Here is a 25,043-nt window from a genome sequence, read left to right on the forward strand (position 1 = left end):
TTTTTACTTTAATGGTTGAAATTTTATTATAATATATAGTATAATAGTATAAATGTATAATATGTTAAAGCAGTTAAAAGGTGATGCAAAAAGTCGTGAACTTTAATGTAAAATATTAAATTGATTGATTTTTAATATTATATTATATTTAATCATGTTATTATATTTTAATTATATTTTTGTAAATTGTTACTTTTATTTAATTATCAGATATTTGATATTCTAGAGATTGTAAATGAACATTCATATTCATTTTTACTAGTAAATCATTAGTAAAACATAAAGATTAATTTACTATTCAATTTATCATTCAAAATATAAACTTTACCGAATTAACCAAACCACAATACAAAAAAGAAACCAAAATAAAATAAAATGTTTCATTTTAGGATTAGGTATTTGAAAACTCAAATCTTGCATGCCCCTGATGCCATTTGAGTGTTGTCAACTCCTAATTCTCCAGTTTTCAAAGAATAATGTTTAATTTTTATTTTTATTTTTTTTTAAAAACAAATTTGAGGTACCAAATTTTTTTGAAGACCTTAAACTAATTGAACCAAACTAAATTCCATAGAACCATTGGGAAGGAAAGCAAAATGTCATTCAATATTCATTCATCTTAATTTACAATTAGAAAAACTAAATCATTATATTATTTTTAGAAAAAATAAACAACATGATATTCACCTTACAGCATGTAAAATCTTGAATTCGACAATTACTATTATGCAACACACCAAGAGGCAATTATATTTAAAAACTTCATACGGGGACTGCAAATTTAAAGATCAAATTAAATAAATAAAAAAAGCACAAAAAGATCCAATTGTGACTGAAAACAGCAAAGATTCTATTGCTCAACCTCCATCTTTGAAGTTGATGTCCTTAGACTATCGTCTCCCTGCTGGAGAATCTCAAATTCCGCAAATGGCCGGATAAAAGTCCTCCTCCACCACACTTCGAAAGCTCGCTGAAGATTCGGGCAGTCCTCACCGGACTTCAAAAAACTACCAAGCCAAGAGAGTAAAATGCTTTGCTGATCCTCTAGAGGCAGTGTGAGGATTGTCCTGCCTAATCCTTCTTCCACAACCGTACGATCGAACGATCTGCAGCCATGTAGCAACCACTTGTAGTCGTTGATAAGTGGTTGTAGCCACGTTTGGATCAACAAATGTCGTGTATCTTTAGATGGAAGCAGCTCCCCTCTGCCGATTCCTACAAATAATCTTGCTGTAATCGAGCTAACATGGTGGCGTATCGGGGTAGGAAGTTTAGTGTGAAGCGAAGCCAATTCTTGCTGAGTTGACCATATCGTGGCAAACTCGTCTGCCGCTTGTCTGATGGCCAGTATATCGAGCAACCATATGAGGTTATCTGATTCGAGAACCAGTAACTTCACCACTGGTTCCCTGGTATCTAAACATTTGTCGCAAAACTCGGGCTCAGCGGCTTGTCTGAATAGAGACACCAAAGAATGTAAGGAGCTTTTGCAAGAAGTGTAGACAGTTTCATTGCACAAGTGATTCGAGCCAGAAGAGGTGGGAAGACACTGGTTTTCTTTGAGGAGTTTCAGGACAGTGGATTTCATCTCAAGTCGCCCCCTTTCTTTGTTGCTCTTCAGAACTAGATCTAATATGTGAGAAAGGGTGTCTTTTGGTGGATCTGAAAGTTCGGGAGAGACTCGTTTTAATACAGGTCCGACTCCTAATCCCTCACCTTGGAGACTTGAGACCAAAGACACCACCTTTTCTTCTTCATCTTCACCGATCCAAGGGACCGCTTCCAAGTACTCCAAACATGATTGGATGCACGAAATATAACCAAGTTGTTCAGCAATCTAAAAGAGATTTGCCATCAGAATTACAGAATTCATTATAAATAGGGAAATAACTTAAAATATCTGACTCGGAATAATGGAAGCCTTTGTAGTATAAATTCACGATATACTTGGTCAAAAGTAGGCTAACTGAGAATTTGTCTTTAACAACCGAAACATATACAAGCTCAAAGCCCAGAATTATTCTATAGATTAAGAAAAATTCCAAGTATAAACTATCACAAAAACATCTTTCAACCAGTATCTAGCTAACACTACAATAGAGAAACATATTTCGACTACCTTAAGGAAGCGTAACACACGTGAAACGTTCTGCTTGATCAACTGTGGCTTCAGATCTTTACAGTACATCAATCCAATAGTCTCAACATATATCTCCACATCTTCACAGTCCTCGATTTCAAGACAAGGAAAGACAGGTTGCTGTTGGGATATTTCGCTGGCAAAGTAACTACTATTTTCCAAGAGTACACTCCTGTGAACACTCAACTTCACAGAAAGTCCCTGCTTTCCTAGCAAAATTAACTTCAAGTCACTTGTTCCAGGTTCGCCAAACTCAACTGTCACCTTCCTTGGCACCTTTTCAAGCTTCGGCCGAGGAGCTCTCTCATTCTTCACCGAGGCATTATTATTAAGAACAGGTGCATTGGAACTTTGTGTGCTTGGTTCGTCAGTAACAAGATCTGTCCTCCTTGACGCACTTCCGGACTTTTTCAGAGTCGCCGAGGTTTGTTTTTTCTCAACCCAAAAAGTACCATGGGGAGAAGGAGATGATCTGGTCTTGTTCAATGGAGGTTGTGTCTTTTGAATCTTTTGAAACACAGCGGGAGAGGGGCAACACCAAAATCCTTCGGGGGTCACAGCAATCGGAACATTTCTAATTTTGGTTTGACCTTGATCTACTCTTGGAACCCTTATTTCAGACATGTTCAAGAACACTTCAAATCCCCGATTAAGTCAAAACGGATCTTTTACTAAGGAAACAATTCACGACTCCCCCAAAGTCGGAAATATGCTAATAACTCGAACTAGTTGTCTTCTTTTCTTTGGTATCAGTAAAGATGAAGAACAAAAGGGTCCAAATCAGAACAGGGAAATGTCTCACTCTCCATTCACGAGAAAGTTGAAAGAAAAGATCAATCAAGAAAATCTAAACCACGGCATGATTTTCTCTCTTTACCAAAGGCAAGAGCGCAAGAAATCAAAAGGCATTTGCTCTCTACAATCTCACAAAAGATTCAACCTCTGAAAATCAAGAATGCAGCAACTTCACATCAACTAGGGCTAGAACACAATTTCTACAAGGGAGAAAGTGACAAACTAATGACCGCAACTTAAATTACAAGTTCTAGTGTTAGAAATATCAAAATAAAAGGAGGTCTTCACAGTAAAAGTCCAACAGATCACAAAAGAAGCACAAAGATTGAAACTTTAAACACCAATTTTCAAGAAATTTCTTCGAACTGAAAAAAAAGCAAAACTCACCAAGAAACAGAGAAATCTGAGAGGGTTCTCTGAGAATCCCGTCTCTTTATCACTTGACTCAATGACCCATGAGCCACTGAAACTAATTGAAGAGAGCTATCATGTCTAGCATAAAGGGAACTGCTTTAACGGGGACTCAACGCATTTTTTTTTAATTATTATTTTCCCGAAGATCAAGAAATTCTTGAATAAACAATTTGACACTAGCAAATAGTTTGTGCAAGGAGTGGTGTAAAACAGGCTTGCTGATGCCTGTTTCTGTAACTATGCAATCTGCATGTGACTCTGTCTGAAAAATGTTTTCTTGATTTGAACAACTAGTATATGTTTTATGATCTCATGCTATTTCGCAAGTACACACAAAAACAAACCGAGAGAGAGAAAAAGAGAGATGCAAGCATGCAAGAGGAGATGGGTTGCGTCACATTTCAATCTTGGTTTTGCCTTTTTGTTCTTTATTTTATTGTGCCTCGTACTCTGTAGAATCAGACGTAATCAATAGCTTTCGCTCGAAGACACCGTAGATTACAAGCCACGTCTTTTGCAACATGAGTAGTCTAAAATACCCTCTTTTTGTGGGATTTGTGTGTGCGGGAGATGGAAGGAGTTGCTCTTGAAAGCAACGGCTCGAGCCTTTCTTGATTGAATATTCTTAATCAGACCACGCCTAGCAATTATGATGCCTCTATACAGATACCATAGCAGTATAATATGTTGTTATTTGAAGTATAATATGTTGTTATTTGATCTTACAATACGTATTTATCATTTATTCAAAGGTCTGCGATATGATGCTGCATTCGTGTAATTTACTTCCTATATAGCATAGAATTTTAAATAAAAATATATAATTTTTATAACTTATCTGATATCAAAATCTTAAATTTTATACGTGATATCAAGTTTGAGATACAATTGTGCTTGTATCATATATTATTATTTTTAAAAATATATATTATAATGTTAAAAAATAAATAAACTTAGAAATGATCATCCCTCTAATTAAAGGGCAAGAAGAAGTAAAAGCAATTGGATATGATAGAGTAGACCCCATGTTCACACATCTCATTGAGCGGTTTCAAATTTCTTTTGACTTTCTCATCTTTTCTTGCATTATTATTTTTAGAGGATGCACCAACAACTATGGACCATTTTGTTGCTGTAAAATTGAAATAAAAGAGTTAAAAGGGGATGGTGAGTAAATTATGAAAGTGAAACAAAAAGGAAGCATCATCGACACTATAAAAATAATACCTTGCATGAAATGGCATTCTCCTAATATTTGCCCCACGTTGCCATATCTTTCTTTCATGTGGATTATATCATAGAATCTCTAATACACTAATTCAAAGTAAATTTGAACAAGAAATAATTAAATTATTTTTCATGTTTGAGGGAGTCGAGTCGGTTATATTCAATTCATGATTCTTGGAAGACATCATCCAACAATAAACCTAAAACTCGTCCAGCAGTTTAGGACAAGTAAAACCGGTTCAGAACCATCAGAGATTCAATATCTTTCCGGTCCAGGGCGGGCTCAAAAGGGCTGCAATAGGCTTAGTTAAACAGAACCCGAGGAACAGATTGAGACCAGGCCAAGTTTCATGGTTATGTGCTTGTAAAAAGCTCCATGTTTCTGCTGTTCAAAATGAATCCAACACAAGCATTGGAAATCATGTAAAGGAAAGAAAACAATATAATCCCACATCCTTCTCATCATTTTTATGCAAAAACTGGAAAAAAAGGTATGGACATACGATTACTTCTACATTTCATTTACTAATTAGTACTTCGTATTAATTCATAGTCTATCATCGACCTCGTTATAATGAGCAACATACGTTAACATTACCAGCCTAACGAAGTTCCAACAGGAAAATAACATCTGAATTTTCAAAGGAAAAATTTAGCAGGGCACTACAAAGAATCAAAGATAGAACTATGCAGTTGGCTTATTCCAGTATAGGAACAGTTCAATAAAGCCTTCCCCTGCAGTTGGAAGCTCCACACAGACACAAGCATCCTTCTCCAGGCAGTAGCTTGTAACGGAAATCGTAAGTCAATTCCTCCCCTAAAGATATCTGCTCGATATATTCAAGATTCAAAGCGTTAGAATACTACAAACTTACAGAGTTTTTTCAATGGAGGCGGAATAATTTTGCTTCTTGTTAATGATTCATAAAGTTTTGATTCATTGGAGGAAAGGTTGAAGAATGCTTACATCTCGGTTGGCATAGAGACCAATGTGAGCGAGCTGACTATCCATGCTTTCAACGAGAACTTGATGATTCACAAGATTTGGTGAGCAACTAAGAACAACATAAGAGGATCAAATTGGTGCTGAAAGAGCAACATATATGGATATCGCATCAAGATCACATCTTTGATCTTGGATAAAAAACTTGGGTCGATTTAAAAAAAAATTAAAATTTCCAACAATTTTATTCCATAGTTTAAACACAATCAGATCTCAAGCGAAATTTGAAATAGAATGGCAGATTTATAGGATTTTCACTTTAAGAAACAACTGGCTTTTGAGCTAGATGAGGAAATATATTCAAAAGATAACAAACTAAAACCTTCCTCACCTGTGATTTATGTAGCGTGAAATGTTGCCATAATTTGTGGCGTCAACTACATATGGGACCTGCCCTTCCATTAGTCTGCTCATATCATTAATATGAGCATCAATCTCATAATAATATCTGCAACCTTCTTTACCGTACCTGCTATCCAAAAAGCAAGGCGATGTTTAAAGTTGTCAATGACAATTTAAAAAGTAAGATCAACTGGTAAACAAATTTGACAAGCTATTTAAAAAAAAAAACCTGTTTCGTCTTTCATTTGCTTCCTGCTCCTCAATTACCTCACCAATATACTCGCACACAAAAGTCCCACGAAGAATAGCTTCACGTGCCCTCACTGCCCAGCCCTACAATTCGGATGGCATAGAGTTTAGTTCATTACTGAAAAAATTCCATGCAGTTTCTGAGAGTCACCTTTTTTTCCGTTTTGAATATTTCCAACTTCAGTCGAACTCCATTTTGCAAAACCCGGTTTTGACAAGCTCTACTACAGCAGCACCTTTGATTGCACTCGTATACTAGATACCCCTCCTGACAATTCAGGAAAGAGCTTCAACATATTATGCAGATAGCATCTCCATGAAGAAGTACAAAATAATAACAGCACCATCGACCATTAAACGACCTCAAGTATTTGTTGATACAAAATACAGTTGAATAACATTAAACTAACATCACTCGACGGTTTTATGAGCGAAGAGTATCACGGTCAACCAAGACGCAATTACGTAATGTGGAATGCAAACATGTAACAAAAGTTTGGGAATATCAACTTTCATAATTTTCAACTTGTACAACAAGTAGATTTCTGAGGTGAATGCCACAATATGTAATCTGTGGAAGAAATAGACAGAACAATTTTGAAATGCTTTGAATATTTTTGTAGAAAACATAGTCTATTACTTTATGTGAACGCTATACCAGTTAATCAAATAATAAGTATTTGAATGACTTTGGAAAAAATCTAATAAACCAACAATCAAACCCAAGAAAAAATCTAATAAACCAACAATCAAACCCAACAGCCAGATTATTATGCAAGGGTTTCAGGAATAGAACAGTTATCTGGGTACAACAACTATCATAAAGAAAGTGCTCGAGAGCATCCAAATTGCACAAATGGGAAAAAATATCACTAGCCAGGAAGAAATTGTTGCTTACCTCCAAAATAATTCGACCCCGCTCATCATAAGCAAACCTTCCATTCATGGGCTTTCCATAAATATCTTTGGCATCTTCATAATCATTGTCAAATAGGTACACATGATCACATGTTGCAGAAAAGCATGTAGAATGTGCACAAGAACAGCCCAATTGTAAGCTCTGGACAATGTACAGATTTGAGCATTTTGTAAATCTGGTTAGAAAACTAGAATGTATGTTCATTTATAAGGAGCTCTGTTAATATTAGTTACAATTCAAAAAATAACAAGAAAACACTGTTAAGATCAGGCAGACCCCATTGTATTATTCTGCTGCTCATATGTGAAAAACTATAGGAGCATGCCGGTGCTCATGATACAGCGAATGTAATTGCACAAAATAAAACAAGAAACAACTCATTTACGATCAACTCTTTCGCAGAGAAGTTGCATGAAGATACCTCTGCTTCAAGAATGAGAGATTGATCGATTAATGACTTTGTAATGTAGGTAAAGCTTTCCCATGGAAAGGACTCGGAAATTTGCTCATCAGGCCCCTCCGCATTCAAAAGATTTTCTTCCATGACACAAGCTATTGGAACCGATTCCTGTCCAAAACTTATATCATCACATAAAATGATATTTTTCTCAGAGAGGTCAAGAGAAAAATGTCGGGAATCAATAACACAGTGACATTCATCCATTGTCCACTCTGACGTCATAAGATGCGACTGAATAGATCCTCCCTGAAATGTGCAATCTGATTTGGTTACCAATGGTGACAAAATTGGTGACCTAACGCAAGGGTTGCATCCTTTGGGACATATGAAGCCCTCCCGATGCCATTCCACTAAAATGTCGTGATCACTACACAGTTTGGCAGCTTTCAGGTATATTCTTTCTGGCAGATTTCCATAACTAACCTCCAATGATGCCACAAGGTTTACCTTGCAGCAAGCTGATCTTGCAACTGATAAAATTTCTGATATACTAGGTTGCCGTTTTGTTTTTTTAATTTCTGAAAATAACAGTTTAGCAACAGCTGAGCATTGAGAATCTGCCAATCTACCAAGAGTAGAAGCCTCGGGCACACTTGATTGAACCATGATATCCAATGGGTTAACTAACTTCGATGGGAAGATGCCCTTTTTCAAGGACTGCAATCTATTCCGAATCTTATAAGATGCTGAATTCAAACCCCTTTTAAATCGTGGCCGTGTCAGCCTCCTTGATTTTAGTTTATGGGCATAAAATTGAATTCCCTTCTTAGTCAAGCGAGGACCAGTAGAACTCTGGCCCATGTGAGCAGCTTGATGATGGCGACCAAGATCAGGCAGCAAATCAAATTTTAAGCCACAAAACCGACAAATAAATCTTCGTGTGCCCAATTGATCCTCCGCATTGGAGTGCTTCACTGGAGCTTGCTTCTCTGGTTCAACTTTCTGCGAAGAACCTTCATCTTGCTTCAAAGTAGCATTTGACAACCTTAAATGGGCGGGGTGACTTGAAAGCACGTGCAACCATAACTGGTCATGATTCCCAAAATGGCTATCACAAGGAATACACTGTAAAAGCATGCACTGCTCAACAAACTCCACGTGATGCCTCTCCTGCACATGAGCTTCCAAAACCTTTTTATTAGTAAAAGAATCCAAGCATATTGCACAAACGTATCCCCTGAAAAGCCATTGCACTTCTTTCTTATGGCTATTTATCCAGTGTTCACCAAGCACTTGATCATCAAGAAACTTTTCTGAGCAAATTTTGCACTTGATAACACTTTCGTCATTTCTATCATGAGACGTCAACATCGAAATTGGAACCAACTCTTCGATAGTTGGTGATGCTTTCTCTATCCTCCCGACCACAAAGCCCCAGAGCTTTCTCAACCTCTCTTTTTCATGATGCACCAATTTCATCAGAAATTCCCCAACCCTAGGATCTTTGGAAGCCTCAGAGATTGCCCATTGAAACTGTACTTCTTTGGGTACTGGATTTCTCAAAGACAATATACTTTTCAAAAGCCTGTAGAAGAGTTCACATGCTTGGTGCAACTGCAATTTTTGCTCCCTGGAGTGACAATCTTTTAGCAGATCTATGAATACTTCCTTCGACACAATCCTAGTCTTACCATTCCTAGCACGCTTAAGCCAGCTAGGTATATGTTTCTCACAGTATAAAGAATGCCGTTTTGGGATTTCGAGGCACGGATCATTTTCAACTTGGGGCCATGAACCTATGCACTCTACCATCTCATCGCTGCTGTGAGCCTGCTGAAGCTGCTCAGGTTTCTCTATCATAGTGCTTGCTGAGATGAAGCCTTTTCCCACATCTAACATTGGATCAACTTGGGAAGGAGTTTCAGTCACTGGCTCAAGCACAAATTGTGTCAGACTTTTACTCACTGGATACATGACAGTTTCCTCACTTTTTCTTTTAACGTTAGGAATAGGAGATGTTGTATTCTTACCATCGAGTGGCCTATGTTTCTTGCAAAAGGCAGAACCAATTAGAGCTCTGTGTTTGCATTTAGTCCCAAGAACCGTGGTACCTCCACACATAGGTGAATCAGCAGAATGCATTACTTCAGCTTTTGCTGAATTTCCAGCAAAACGAGAAGCCAAATGCACACAGCAATATACATCACCTTCATTAGCATACCGCACGCACTGCCTTCCTTTAGATTCTATGAAAGCTATGCATTGTCGATTACGATCTCCTGATTCCTGGAACTTTGGCATTAGAGAAGCAGCAGGGGTCATTTTCACGTCTTTAGCCTGAATAACTTCCACATTTCCAGCCTCGACAATTATATCATCCCATTTATCAGAAACACATCCAATATATACCGCTGGGGCAGCAGCATCCTGAGAACTTAATGTAGTCGGAGCCTCAGAATTCAGGGCAGAGCAGTTTACAACACCATATCCGTTGAAAAAAGTAGAGTTGGTTTCAGAAGGAGCAGAATGATGTGAACTAAACGCATGTGTATCAGCACGACGAACCTCAAGCTTAGGTCTTTTTCTGCTTATCTGAAGCCCCCCAGTCAATGCATCATCATTAATAGGCTCGTTTGAGCCTACAGTAGAGCATATAGGATGTGAAACTGAAAAACACTTCATCACCTCTTGTTTCCAACTCTTCCAATCAGATCCCAACTCCATTGGTGCTGTTGAACTTGACCTAGAGTTTACCTCATACCATAAGATGGAGTCATTCAATTCCTAAACCATGAAAATATCAAAATATTTTTCTCAGAAATCTGGTGGTAAAAGATGAAAATAAGAAAGAGCAACTCGCTGCATGTGAAACAGGAGAAATCAAGATAAGATTCTCATTTTTGAAATCCTATAACAAGGCAATCAACAAAATTATAATACCCAATCCCACGGATGGATGATGCACCAAGGATGGCCCTCAGAAAGAAAAACAACAATATTAAAAACCATTACAAAGAAAATGCATGAAAGTTACCCAAACTCATCATATTTGATAAAAACAAGAATTTAGATTTGGTTCAGACTTCAGATCCATATATCAGAACAGTTACGTAAATGTCTGTGTTCAAAGTGTACTCAGGTACTTGTGCTATCAAGAATTTATTCTATTTTAACTAAAACAGCAGATTATAAGTTATCACGATATGCAGTGAGCAAGGTCAAAAATGAAAAAAGCAAGTAAAACATCAAGCCATGTGTAGATACTACAAGCCAAGTTTTTAATGGGGTAAATGATTACTCTGGTGAGGCTAATTACGACAAAGTACACCAGATTGAGTGGTTGTTTCAGTTGACTCGGATACTATTAAACCTGCACCAATGACTTTCATATCCACAGACATCTATGCGTGATTAAAACTTGTGGCTTTGGAAGTACCTCTTTAAGCAATTCCACGCATTCAGCACTGTCCGCATTCTGACATTGTTGCATCCAAGGCTGCAAAGAATGTTGAAGCCAATGTGAATTCAGGCAGCTCTGCAGTATCATCTGAAAAAAAAAGACAACCAGATTTTGACATTATGTTGACCAGGAAAATAGTAAACACTGCCAATTGGATGTTGAAAGAACATCAATTATCTCTCTCTTCTGTCACCTAAACTGCTTTTATCCAAATTTTACATGTGGTACATATATAAATAGAATAGAAAACAAAATCTAATGAACACTCAAAACTTGGTAAAGTTCAATACATTTGAAGTTTTGTATCATATTGGGAAAAAATCTATATCCAGGGATCATACTGAACCATTCTAACAATAAATTCAATGAACCTTTGGATAGGGTAACAACTAACTTGTTTAGGGTAATTTTATGGGCAATTAGAAATTTAGAAATACATCATAAAGCTACTATCCAACATAAAACATTCTGTAAATCTCAAACAACAAAATGGGGAGAATAAATAGGGGGCGATAACTTGAAGGTGCACAGAATAGAAACATATCAAAAAATGGATCTAAAGCTACAAAAAACACCAACAAATTTCAGCCCAAAAAATTAGCAACAATAAAAACTTGTAGCTACAACATTCTATAGATTTTTATTCATAGCCACAGTAGCCTAAGCTTAACATCAACTTCTAAAGCTGCAGAGTGAATCATAATAGCAGAAATAACTATAGCTACCTTGACGTAAACTCCACATATGAGGGAGAAATTAAATTATCGTATATTTTTTGTTGTATACATAATAAATGAAATGAGAGAAATTTTTTACATTTTGAAGCTTCAAAAGCATCCTTCCAAGATCAGAATAAACTTTACACTGTGAAGCCTCCATTGCGAATTCCTTCAAAACCATCACATCACGAGCAGACTCAACCAAAGCCTAGATTGCCATGAAAAGATCTTAACACAAAGTTCAATAGCAGCAGAATCGACATAAAGATAATAATTAATAATATTCGCCAATCTGAAAATCCCTTCACACACACATGCTTAGAAATGTATATTAGAAAACAAAAATAAATCAAGGATTAACTTCAAAAGCAAACCTCACGGTACAACTGGTCAAGAATATTCAGCATGCTCACAGCCAGCTTTTGCATAATAAAACGACGAGCAAGAGTTAAATCTTTCACCATTTTCAGACCAACTTTGTGTGTTTTATATGCAATTGGCTCCGGATATTCATTGATTGGACGAACAAGTAGCACATCAGCCCAAGAATAATTTCTAGTCCGAGGAAAGAATATCACAAGATATTGTTTCCTGTCGTGAGTTGGTTTTGCTTTCAAAGTCAATAACGGCCAGTCAGCCCTTGCACATCTAATCCCTGATTGCCACTTCCCCCTCCACTACAAGTGTCAAAGCTGAACAGTTAGCATCAAATAATCTTCAAATGATTTTTCTTCGGAATTTTCATAACCACAAGAGTAAAACTTCATTAAAATGAACTCGTGGTAGAAATGTTACAGGGATTTGAAAAAAAAAAATTGGTCAAGAAGTCATAAATGAGAATTCCTGTGGTATATTGCATCATTAACCTTCAGAATAACACGTGGAAAAAAAAACACAAATTCTGCATTTTAGATATGAAACCTTAAGCTCAAATTTCATGAAGCTTGAACATAAATCTGAGGCATTTATGCCAATTAACATGATCATCTTGCCCTTTTAAGTATTTTGACAAAATTTTAGCATTGTTGACGTTGAGATTCTGAAGTTAGTGGGGTTACATTATTCTACTGCAGAAACTTCTGATCATTTTCAGACCCTAAAATCAACGTTGGAAATTAGTTTATTTTCTTCAACTTGGAAACTAGATCCAAGAAATCATGCGGAGCTGGCTAACAACTATAATGAACACTGGATAGAAACTACAACATATTTATGAAACTGTAAAAAGGTTGGTCAAAAGAAATAGAGTTATATATACCTTCACCCAAACTGCTTGGGCTTCATCTAATTCTATATCTCTGATTTCAGGATGGCATAATCCCTCTTGCTTGTCATTTGGCAATCCGCTTTCACCAGTTTCAAAAACTATCTGACAGTGATCTAAGGCAACATCAGGTCCAGAAAAATGATCCCTGTGGTCTAAATGGTCATGTTCAGAATCATGGGAGTCACCGGAGAGATTTTGGCTGTCAACATCAAAATAATTATACATATCTACATTAGAGCAGCCTTCTGAAGAAGGGAATCTCTCCAAAGTAAATTGACCTCCATCCTCCCCTAACTCATGAGATTCAACCTCATTTAGCACCACACCATTAGCTTTGAGATCTTCTTTCCCAGCTTGTTCTGCATCAAGGAAAAATTCCGATTTTCCATCATATTTATAAGCTCTTTGCAAGCCATGTTCAGGACGATCGGATTCTCCAACATTATGTGAACCGGTACATGGGAGCGTTTCCATTGTTTAAAACTAAAAGTTTTAATGTTAGCTTGTGTCCATAGAAGGAGTTAAACCAAATTAAACCTGCAGCCAGACACAGAGTTTAAAGAGACTCAAACGAGTATATAAAGAAAATGTTGATGCAGCTACAAACAAAAAACATTTCCCCATAAAAGATTGGTAGTTTTGAGGATTTGCCATCGATGTTGATACTTACATGCTTCCCATGCATGCTTATATCTGAGTTAAAACCATGAACATAATGCAGAGGAACTAATATACAATGACAAGCAATGTAATTTACCAAATTCCTCGTCCCAGAGTTTTAATTATTATCTCTGCGACTAAATTCAGAGGCGGACCCACACTGGGCTGGTCAAACTTTTACAAAAAAATCAACTTTTTTAAATGATAAATTCCCACCATCGACATAGTTTCAAGGCACCACATTCCTAAAATCATCACTCGTAATGAAACTATATCTCAAATCTCTATCCACACAGTCCAGAAAATAGCTTTAAAAAAATAAACAATTTCAAGAAAAATAATTAACTGATTAAAAATAGTTGGCATTTAACTGAAGATCTCCCTTCAAACATGCCATATAAGTCAGACTATCATCTATATATAGTTTTCCCAATAAAGCTCCATTTAGCATTTATGTTATTCCAGCTCATTGCGTGGAGATCGTGCCCGAACTAAAACTCACCTAGAGATGTCCCAAAGTCAAAACGGGCGTAAGTTGAACTTGTATTGAACACACCCGAATAAAATGCAGAATCAGAGAAAAAAATTTCAAAAATTTAAAAAGAGAGAGAGAAACAAATCACATATATCACGAGACAAAATAAGAAATGCTAATAGTATTACACTTTTAATTTCAATATTAGTTCTTTAAACTGAATTTCAAGAATCACATGCAAAGACTAAAGACTTTACTCAGTATGCAACATTGCACCACAATCCCTTTTCCAATACACGCCCTTTAAAGGGGCTGTCAAATACCCCAAATTATAAGCACCCATCAGCTTAAAAACCCTAAAGATCATCTCATTTGAAGCAAAAAATTCAAACCCTTAACAAATCAAATAAAAGAAAAAAAATTTAAGACTAGCACTACAAAATTCAAAAAACCCAAAGAAAGATTTTACAGGCCACAACACGTGGAAAAAAAATAATATTAATAATTCTTGAACCCCCTAACGCAACAGTAAAGTTACAGTCAATGGCACACAAAATCTTGACACGAACCCAATTTAATTAACCAAAATATAGATCGATACAATTTCTGGGTCACCTTATTTTACCTGTAATTTGGATGGTACCACGAGAAAAAAAACTCTTGGCTAGGCCATGGCTGTGTTATGCAATGTTAACATGAAACATGTCACACTCATGTCAACTGTACCCATATACATAACAATGGGAAGAAGAAAATAATAATAATAATAATAATTTACAGACGAATTCAAACCGTGTAGGTAATGTACCTTAAAGAACTGATGGATCACCATAAAATTTTCGAGGTGGGTTTATTTTTTTTTTAGACGAGAATTGCAAATTTTGACTAGTATTTTTTTTTGGTACCGATTATATGTGAATCGTGCGAGTGACCAAATTCACATTGGCTGGGGAAATTGGGTACGTAATGTGACCGGTCTAACATGAAAACAGGGGCAAAAAAAAAGAGAATTAAAGGGTGTGAGAATGGCAGATATTAGGTGAAATTGGGGGGTACGCGGAAATTGGGAGAGAGGGTGAAGCAAAAATTATTAGTGAAAATGGGGAGGACAGATTTGTATTCGTAGATTGAAAAGTTAGGGCTGGATTTTCCAGGTCTGGGGGAAAATGGAACTTGTAACGTGGTGGGGGTAGATTTGTAGTTTCGTGTTAATGGATTAGGGACAAATTAGGGAATTCGGTATTATGCGTTTGGTAATAGATTATGCACAGGGATTCCAAAAGGTTGCACTAATTTGGTAACATTAGAACATTAGAATTGGACACAACTTGAATATACATGTGCAGCAACTTACGAAATACATATATCAGGTTAACATATAGATCACGACATACATACTCAAGCAGAAAATATTATTGTAGATTTCGAATTTGGGACATCGGTTTCAAGATTCAGACACTCAACTAACTCAACTATCCGTATAGATTTTCAAGGTTCACACACTCAACTAACTCAGCTATCCGTAGATATGATACGTGGATGCTATAAAATCCTTTAGTTCCTCCTATTTGAAAACGTTGAACCAACATTGAGAGTGCATGGAAATCTTTAGAAGGGAAATGAAATGGAAAAGTAATTAATTGGAATTTCTTTTAAAAATCTATATTTTAATTGGATTGTCCACATTAACATAACATCCTTATTTGTAAGATGGAAAAACATGGGAAAATATTTTCAGAAATAGCTACATTTTCCTCTTAATCCAAGATATTAATACTATCAAAATTGAAACTTTCTTATAATACTGCGAATTATTTAATAGAAAAATCAATACACTCTGTACATGAAAATAATACAAATTTCAAAACCGAGGGAGTTAGAGCAACGCATGAAAACGATATACAAAGTTTTTTTCCTCCATAGTAGATAATTAATATTGTTATTATTAAAATTATTGAATAAATGTAGAATAATATTGAATGATTATTAAATTTGAGATATGATGATAAATTATATTTTTATTATTTTTAGCAATTAATACATAAAAATAAATAAATAAAGATACCAAGTATAATATTTTACCTTCAATTATTACATTAATGAAATAAATAATTATTGATTTGTTTGACATAAGATAAATAATAGATAAAATTGAAATCAAAGACATATAGTCAAGACGTCAACCAAACATGGCCTTGAACTCTTTTTTTTTTTTTTTTTTTTTTTTTTTTTTTTTTTTTTNTAAATTCGGGACTGTGCGAGATGCTACAGCCTACCAGCCACGAGTGAACTCTCTTTAATCCTAACCATCAAAGAATCGAGTGCTGATATATGAGTTTCCGGCCACGATTCATTGCAGCGCTTTGTTTGGTTCGTGGCAGTAGTTAACGTGGCCTATCAGATGCTTTCCAAGGTACCCACGAATCTCCCACCTCATATGAATGTGAAATTCATCAAGAAGTATTTGAGTTTAGGAGATTTAACACGGGCTCGCCAACTGTTCGACAATTTTCCCGAACCAGATGTATTGTCATGGACTGCGTTGATTTCAGCTTATACCAAAATGGGTCGGTGTGAGGAAGCAATAAAGTTGTACACTGAAATAAAAAACAGCAGAAATGTGGTTCCGGATAAGTTAGTTATTCTAGCGGCTGCCAAAATCTGTGCGAATTCTGGGGATTTAGTGAAGGCTAAAGAAATTCATGGTGATGCTGTGATGTATGGATATAGTTCGGATTTGCTTCTTGGGAATGCTTTAATTGATATGTACGGGAAATGCAAGTATTTGAGTGGTGCCGAGAGAGTTTTTGGTGAGTTGTGTACGAAAGATATAATTTCTTGGACATCGTTTTGTTCCTGTCATGTTGCTTGTGGTCTTCCATTGAAAGCTCTCTCGGTATTTCGTGAAATGGGGTTGAGCAAGATCATGCCCAATGCAATGACTTTGTCCACGGTAATTCCTGCTTGCTCGAGTTTGAAGAGTTTGAACTGGGGTAGAGAGATTCACGGTTTTGGTATCAAGAATGGGATGGAAGATAACATATTTGTGAATTGTGCACTTGTTGACATGTATGCTAATTGTGCAAGTATTAAGAATGCTGAATCAGTGTTTCATAACATGCCAAATCTTGATACAGTATCGTGGAATGTGATAATATCAGCATATTTTTCAAATGGGGAATGTTGCAAAGCTCTCAATAAATTTCGTCAAATGAGAAGTGAAGGAGTTGTGTTAAATACTGCTTCCTGGAATACTGTAATTGCTGGATGCATTGATAATGGAAAACCAGAGAAAGCACTAGATTTATTTGGAGAAATGCAGCAACTTGGAATCGCACCAAATCAAATCACTCTGACGAGTGTGCTGACCGCCTGTACTCATTTGGAAAACTTGAGGCAAGGAAAGGAGATTCATGTGTATTTTGTTAGACGATGTATTTCCGAGGACATAGTATCCAGTACCGCTCTGGTGTTAATGTATGCAAAATGTGGTGGCCTGGAAGCATCCAACCAAATTTTCAGTATGATGTCGGAGAAAGATACAGTTGCATGGAACACTATCATTATCGCAAACTCAATGCATGGAAGAGGAGAGGAAGCCTTGTTGCTCTTCCGTAAAATGGTTGACTCAGGGGTGAAACCAAACTCTGTCACCTTTACAGGTGTCCTATCTGGTTGTAGCCATTCACAAATGGTAGATGAGGGGATCTCAGTGTTTGATTCAATGAGCAAGATTTATGAAGTTGAACCTGATTCTGAGCACTATTCCTGCGTAGCTGATGTTCTTGGTCGTGCTGGTCGTTTGGAAGAGGCATATAAATTTATCCAAAAAATGCGCGTAGAACCAACTGCTTCTGCTTGGGGAGCCTTGCTTGGAGCATGTCGAATATATAAGAATGTAGATCTAGCCCGAATCGCGGTAAACCATTTGTTTGAGATTGAACCAAACAACCCTGGGAACTATGTTTTATTTTTTAACATCCTTGTTACGGCTAAACTGTGGGGAGAGGCCTCAGAGATTAGAAAATTAATGAGAGACAGAGGAGTTAGAAAAGTTCCTGGGTGCAGTTGGGTTGAAGTTAATAATATAGTGCATACATTTGTTGTTGGTGATGAAGATAATGAAATATATGAATTTTTGGATGAAATGCGCAGGAAGATGAAATTAGCTGGGTACTTCCCAGTTACAGAATTTGTTCTCCAAGATTTGGAAGGAGAGGAGGAAGAGGCGAGTTTGTGTAATCACAGCGAGAAGCTGGCAGTTGCTTTTGGAATACTAAATTTAAAAGGTCAATCATCGATACGGGTTTTTAAGAATTTGAGGATTTGTGGCGACTGTCATAACACCATCAAATTTATTTCAAAAACTGTGGGAGTTCGAATCATCGTGAGAGATTCTTTGAGGTTTCATCACTTTACAGATGGGTTGTGTTCCTGTAAAGATTTCTGGTGACATAAAGATTCAGTTCATGGTAAAGTCAACAAGTAATGTTAAGGAAAATATCCTCCTCGTTTAGCGGAAACAGATATCACGATTTAATGGGTCAAAATTTGATATTAAAGTACCCTTTTGCATTACAACAAACTCAAACCAAGAATCAGTACAATGATGTTAAACAACTCTATTTCTCAAGCTGTGCATACCAGATACCTTGGATTTTAACATCTTTAGGGACCTTTGAACCCAAATCAGTATCCGATGGCTGAATGCTCTCAAACACCCCAATCACCTCACCAGTCTCGGGCTTTGATTTGGATACACTTATGTGATCTTTCCAGTTAAAGATGAAACATTCTTTATGTTCTCCTTTTCGAGCTCTTCCTCATCTCCTCTTCCCCCAGCAGGCAACGCCACCGCATTATCATAACCAGTAGATCCTCCTTTTCCTTTGGGTTAAGAAAGGATGAACCTCTATATGAGGGCAGGAGGAATTCTCCACTGAAACCATCTGGTTTTCCTGATTCGACAAGCTGCTTAATAGTGAAGAGGAATGGTACACGTTCGCCACCAGGAAGCGTTACTGTTACGGCAGCATAATCGATCCCATCTTTCTCCTCAAACTTTATGCTGCCATCCGAAGATACCTCAAAAGGCCCCTCAATCTCATCGAGGCTGTATGTTAAACGGGTCATGAGCTTAGTCTTTTGGAACTCTAATGATGCATTCTTGTTTACACCCTCTGCCTTCGCTGTGAATGATGTTGGCTCCAAGCGGAGTTTCTTAGCTTCGTATTTGCCTGGCGCGAAAGCAAAGCTGTCAGACACCTCCTTCAATGGTTGGACATTGATTAGCAGTTCCCGACCCTTTCACTTCCATGTAGGTTTGGCTCTGAACTTGGTCATAGGTCAGCCGTTTTGGAACTCCTTCAGAGCTTTATCTCCCTATAGTGTGAATCCGAGGGAATTAGTTTTTGTACAAGATATGTGGATATAGATACATGTCAACATGAAACCTTGCATGGGTTGTGTTTCTCCAGTTATAAATTTTTGTACTAGCACATTTCTGATCATTATATTTCAAGAATTCATATCAATCAGAAAATTTACTGTAAATATTCATTTTGTTCAAAATTTTCGAATTGTAACTTCCTTGGCTACTAAATTTGGATGATATGATACACGTGCGACTTATCACCAAGAATTGATCCGCTTAAGCTGCGGCCAGCAAACATCTAGCTAAGAGATTCTGAAATTTTATTTATGAATTCTTCTTAAAATCTAATGCCACTGCCCTTCGTCTCGTTTTGGCTCCCTCCCCTGATATCTCAGGTCCACCGGTGCTATATCAGGCGTAAAAGTAATTATACTAGGTGAAATAACAAGGGCTGAAGTTGCCAGAGCAAAACCAGCAATCTTGGCAGCATCGGTGCATTTATGAGCCATGTCCTTGAGAAATGAGTATGTCCTTGAGCAATGAGCAAGCCGAACGTCTTGCCAATGTTTTGAACTGTTTGGAGCTGCAGGCTGGTTCTGGCTGAGGCACCAATCTTAGTTGGCTGCATAAGGGTGGCAGCTGGCTGTAATGAAGCTGCCATTTTCTTGTTTCTTGATTGTTACTTTTTTCTCTTTGTGACTGAGATTTTACCACCAGATTAACAAATACGAGTATTGGAACTTATAAAGATTTACTTGAAATTTTTGTAAGGACTTTGTTTGCTAGTTCTTGATCAATCTACAAGAAAATGTTTGGTCATACAAAACAATATTTTTTTGTAATTCACTATTTTTTTTTTCAAAATTAGAGTTTTTCTGATGCAAGACCGATGTGAATGTGAATCTTAATCTTTTATTGAATTGTCAATCAATATTGTAATCTTAAGATTTTATATTGAGTTACTGAATAGTATTTTTATTTTAAAATTTAGAATTACAATTACAGAATAAAAAGCTGCAATCTTTTTTAAATGTCAATTGTACAAATTGAAATTCATCAACACTTCAAATTGGATTGAATTTTTTAAAAAAAAAAAACCATAATATTTCATACAGAATAAGATATCAAGAAATTAATGACAAGTATATACAGAGTTACAGACTAAGAAATTAAAATCAATCATTCACAGCGGCGGGGCGGTTGCTGCGGCCCTTCCTTGTCTCGGCCGCCGCCCGTTCATGTGAATCGCACACTTGGGTCTTAAATTTGCACCCAAATTTCGACAGCCAACCGATTCTCTCCACGTGTCCACGTGACCAACCTTCTCGATCGTCTCCTTCATGGTGTAGTACTCCCGCTCCAGCTCGTGAACCCGAGTCCTCATGCTATCCATGCGCACGCGCAGCACTCGGTTCTCCTTCACCGCCGCTCTCCACGTCTGTCTCTCCTCCGGCGTGATCTTCGACGAGTCGTCCTCCACTACCTCCACTCTTCCTCCGCTCTCGCTGGACGGCCGAGAAACCTCCGCAGAGGTTCCTGCATCGGCGGCGATATAATTTGTTCCTGCGATTGCATGGCGGAGCTGAAGCTGCTCGAAGAACAGCACCTTAACCACCACCCTAAGCGGTAGGCGCTCGTTCTGTGCTGCGTGAGTGCACGCCTCTATAGTGAGCTTTTGGCAATCCAGCACACCGCAGATCTTCTCTCTCTCTGCTTCTGATAACCATGGATGGGCCTGCATAAACATTGAATTGAGTGTTGAATTTATGATACGTGATTTCGGTTATTGATTTGATATTATTGTTTACCTTGAGATAAACATCTACGGCTCTATAAAGTCCGTCTTCGAAGATTCTGGCGTGATCCGGCAGTGCAACGGCGAGGTCGTAGAATTTCTCCGGCTTCAAATTAGAGTCGGAAGCAACATCCGATAGGTAGCCGTCGATCAACTTTCCCACCAGAATCAAGGCCGCCGACCTGAGATTACCACTCTCGTCTTCGCCACGTGTTCTATTTACCGAATTCTCTGCAATTCCTTGAAGAAAATATCGCAAAATCCTTTCCACAGAATCGACATCGTACAACGTTTCATTCAAGTACGAGTAGCTCGGAATCAGTAAGTCATCCAAGGTGGCGTGCTTTAATTGTGATCCAATTTTCTTTTCCAGTGTTGATCTACAAATCTCCGAAGCATTCAAAATGTACGCAGTTCGCAGCAATCCGAACAAAAATCTTGTCGTTTTTGACGATAGATTCGAGGGCAAGGTTTTATCTACGGGAAGATGCGAAACCATAGTCTCCAGAAGCTCTCGCTGCTCGTTTTCTGTCGGAACCCTAGAAGAAGACGATGGCTTCCGCGTTGTACGCGAGATTCCGGGAATGTACTTCTTCGCGTAGGAAATCAAACAACTCTCGATAATTTCTGAGCTTAGATTCAAACTTTTCATGGCGAGAATCAACCGCTTGAGAATCGGAAGACTCAAAAGCCATAGCTCATCTAGCCATGAATCCCCACTTGCAGATCCTCCTTTACTAAATTTCTCACTCCCTATGTTGCTTACAGCTTCGTCATTCACCGGCCAGCCAAACAGCGAAGGATCTACAGCGGCGGCTTTGGTAGCAATGGCATCAATACATCCCCAAACAATGCCTAGATCTTCCGCCATCGGCAACAACTTCTCGCAAGAGGATAGCGTTTTGACTGAATGTTTGATATTCTTAAACACAGACTGGTACAGAAAAACTTCAGTTCTCGAAATGAGATTGTCTGCCGATAACTCCTCAGTCATTTGCAGGTACTCCGCCGCACAGCGGAGAGCTGCGGCATTGGTGGCTGAGAGAACTATTTTCACGCCGTAACAGAATTTCGCGGCGGTCTCGAAAGTTTCGGAGCCCCCCGGAAAATCTGTGAAGGTGATGTGACACTCCCCGTCCTCTTCAATGTCTTCTTCATGATAGTCGCTGTCAATTTTCTTGTTGGATTCATCTGGGTTTTGGGATTTTGTGATTCTTGATTGGTTTTTCTCTTCTTCAGTTATCAGTTCGTGAAGCTTTCTACTTTTTGACATCAGAGGGAACTGAAAATTAGTTCATCCAGATTTTAGACGCAAGAAAACAAGAATATCAGTGAAAGTGGCAACATATGACACCACTTCGGAGGTATTTGATGAAAATTGACCTTGTGAAGATGAAAAGTCATGTCAGCAACTTCGATTATGACGTCACTCGGCAACCCTGTTGAGCAAAACCTGCAACCAATGCATAGAAATTCAAGAAGCAAGATTTGGGAAAGCAAAGAAACTAAAGAATCTGAATTCAGAGTGTACATGTGGGAGTTTGAGCTTACCAAGCCTGCCCTTTAGAAGTGGGTTTTTCTGATGCCGGCTTCAACATATTTTCAAGCAAGAATCATGTAGCGTTAAAGGGATTCGATTTGACTACGTGTGTAATGAGTACCAAAAATGAGCTTCACTTTCTGAGTTTCTGGGTCTTGTGGAATGATTATGTTTGTGGAAAAGGGAATTCACTTGTTTATGCTTGAAGGGAGAAATGGAGGAAGGAATTCAAGAAACTTTGGAACAGACAAATGTGGCTCTGAGCAGAAATCGAGAAAGGTGAATTATTAAAGTTCAAAGATAATGGGTTTTCTAATTTGGATTGATTGGTCTTCTTTTTTCTTTTTTTTGGGGGCCTTTTATTTGAATCAAATTAATATACCAGAATCTTCCCTCTTTTCTGCACTTCTATGTCTGAACTGTAGAGTTAATGGGAAGAAGACTGAAAAAAAGTTTTGATTGGTCGTCTTCAAAAAAAAAAAAGGGTTGGTCGGATTTTGAGATATAAACTATAAAGTGCAATTTTGAATTATTTCTACTTCATAAGAAGCATATTTTGGGTTTCAAAATTGAAGGAAAAAGAAACATTTTTTGCTGTAATCATGTGATCATCATGATTTGTTTGGTATCTTTAGTGTTCTTTTTAGGTTATTTTATGCCATAAAAAATCTATATTGACTTAGTATACTCATGAGCATTAATTAACTCTTCAAAACCTTACGTTCGTTATTCAAGGGTCAAATCGACCATTAAACAGTCCATTTTGCTTATAGTTGGTCATACAATTTGAGGTGATGCCTCTTAGAGTTTAATGATTTTGCAAGTTGAATAAATTATCAGTAATATATATCTCCTTTCACTTTGCCTCTTATTAAACAAGAACACATGTATTGGCGTGAATCACGCTTGATGATCGTCGATTCTTGGGCATTAATTACAACATATCTACCCACCGTACACTTCCTTAAATTCGCATTAACTGCAATATTAACTCCTCTGCCAGCCTGTCTCTGATTTAATCATCTCCAACAAAGACACTTTCAAAATTTTTAATTTTTGGAAAACTACACATAGAATCTCAGTAAATCTTTGCCCCCCTCACATGGTCACATTCAGCAAGTCAAGTTTTCATTTGCTTATATATTTCTACTTTTGCCATTATTTTACACTTTGTGTCCGAAATCCATTGATTTTTTTATCTTATGATTTAATTACATCATATTATAAAATTAACTGTAGTACTAGCAGCAGCATAAATAATCTAAAGCTGAGTAAGAGTAATTATTAAGACAATTGATATTTACATTTCATTTTGTATTCTACTTTCTACTTCTTTATGTGTAAAATATGTATTAAATTTATTCATAAATAAAATAAAAAAATATAATANATCTCAATTTACACACCACACTTTTGGTGCACGTATCATCCAACCCAAAGTAAGGAATCATATTTCATAAAAATAAATTTAATTATATGATAAATCATATTATCTTTCAAAATTATGTCCTTTTATTTAAAGTTTTATTGTAGATATTTCTAGCTTTCTTTATATAAAAAAAACAAATATGTATTATATTCTGCTCTCACTATACGTCTGTGCTTTGCTAATTGCTATGAATATTTTAATTAAAACGTCGAGCCCTTCCAAAAGAGAGAATTCGAACTTGATGTGGTTGATAGGAATATACTGTTTTCTTGTTAATAAGAGGCTCTACATAATCTTTAATGAAACACAACATTATAGCATAGAAAAATACATATTTTTTTAAAAAATAAAATAAAAAGTGGATGAGTTTTTACTTTTCTTGAAAAAAAAATTAGTGGATGTGAGGTCCGATGAAAAATAAATCAACTCCACGTGCATTGATAGATCTTAATTCTTAGATATTGTTAGATGTTTCTAATTTGTTGGATTAAGTTATTGAGAGTTGTATATATGGAGTTGGAGAATCCTATCTTGAACTAGTTTTTTAGTATAGTTAGACTCGAATCCACAATCTTAACATGTTAGATGTCCACATCGTATATATGGATTTAGATAATCATCTCTGTTTGAGCTAACGTGAGGGTTGTGTTAGATGTCCAACATCTAGGGGTGATCAAAACTTTTTATTAACCGTCTAAACCAAATTGTACCACACCGTTTTTTCTTGATATTTATAAAACTCGTGATTAAAAATAGAAATTTTATCTTTGTACGCTTTTAACTATATTTTATATTTGAAAGACATTATATTGTTATTGTTTTCGAATCAATTCGA

General features: G+C 36.9%; 4 protein-coding genes and 1 pseudogene across 8 annotated transcripts; 1 reads left to right on the forward strand and 4 right to left on the reverse strand.

The window, feature by feature from the left end:
- Window positions 1–665: 665 nt before the first annotated feature.
- Window positions 666–3,800, reverse strand: LOC140976167 (BTB/POZ domain-containing protein At3g50780-like). The gene is made up of 3 exons (XM_073440097.1): window positions 3,323–3,800; window positions 2,120–3,082; window positions 666–1,837 (listed from the first exon to the last, which is right to left on the reverse strand). The coding sequence occupies exons 2-3, from the start codon at window positions 2,762–2,764 to the stop codon at window positions 851–853; spliced, it is 1,632 nt and encodes a 543-aa protein (XP_073296198.1). The 5' UTR covers window positions 2,765–3,082; window positions 3,323–3,800; the 3' UTR covers window positions 666–850.
- Window positions 3,801–4,971: 1,171 nt separating this feature from the next.
- LOC140976169 (histone-lysine N-methyltransferase SUVR5) lies at window positions 4,972–15,213 on the reverse strand. 5 transcript variants are annotated; one of them, XM_073440099.1, is made up of 12 exons: window positions 14,879–15,213; window positions 12,927–13,472; window positions 12,043–12,345; window positions 11,766–11,876; window positions 10,926–11,036; window positions 7,511–10,273; window positions 7,069–7,230; window positions 6,322–6,438; window positions 6,151–6,254; window positions 5,911–6,051; window positions 5,544–5,631; window positions 4,972–5,403 (listed from the first exon to the last, which is right to left on the reverse strand). In XM_073440099.1, the coding sequence occupies exons 2-12, from the start codon at window positions 13,407–13,409 to the stop codon at window positions 5,296–5,298; spliced, it is 4,491 nt and encodes a 1,496-aa protein (XP_073296200.1). In that variant the 5' UTR covers window positions 13,410–13,472; window positions 14,879–15,213; the 3' UTR covers window positions 4,972–5,295. The 5 variants fall into 5 exon arrangements, with proteins under 5 accessions (XP_073296200.1, XP_073296199.1, XP_073296201.1 ...); XM_073440098.1 differs by lacking the exon at window positions 14,879–15,213 and adding an exon at window positions 14,696–14,803; XM_073440100.1 differs by lacking the exon at window positions 14,879–15,213 and adding an exon at window positions 14,328–14,670.
- Window positions 15,214–16,294: 1,081 nt separating this feature from the next.
- On the forward strand, window positions 16,295–19,735 carry LOC140976171 (pentatricopeptide repeat-containing protein At4g33990-like). The gene has a single exon (XM_073440103.1). It carries the CDS (start codon window positions 16,472–16,474, stop codon window positions 18,521–18,523), a length of 2,052 nt encoding a protein of 683 aa, XP_073296204.1. The 5' UTR covers window positions 16,295–16,471; the 3' UTR covers window positions 18,524–19,735.
- On the reverse strand, window positions 18,693–20,191 carry LOC140976172 (oxygen-evolving enhancer protein 1, chloroplastic-like; annotated as a pseudogene).
- A 280-nt stretch (window positions 20,192–20,471) lies between these two features.
- LOC140976173 (BTB/POZ domain-containing protein At5g66560-like) lies at window positions 20,472–23,342 on the reverse strand. The gene is given in 5 exon segments (XM_073440104.1): window positions 20,472–20,730; window positions 20,733–21,179; window positions 21,253–22,521; window positions 22,623–22,692; window positions 22,791–23,342. Coding segments are annotated over 5 exon segments (1,944 nt in total). The 5' UTR covers window positions 22,838–23,342; the 3' UTR covers window positions 20,472–20,619.
- Between the last annotated feature and the right edge of the window lie 1,701 nt (window positions 23,343–25,043).

The sequence above is a fragment of the Primulina huaijiensis genome, chromosome 5 (genome assembly GCF_012295235.1).
Source record: "Primulina huaijiensis isolate GDHJ02 chromosome 5, ASM1229523v2, whole genome shotgun sequence".
NCBI lineage: Eukaryota > Viridiplantae > Streptophyta > Magnoliopsida > Lamiales > Gesneriaceae > Primulina > Primulina huaijiensis.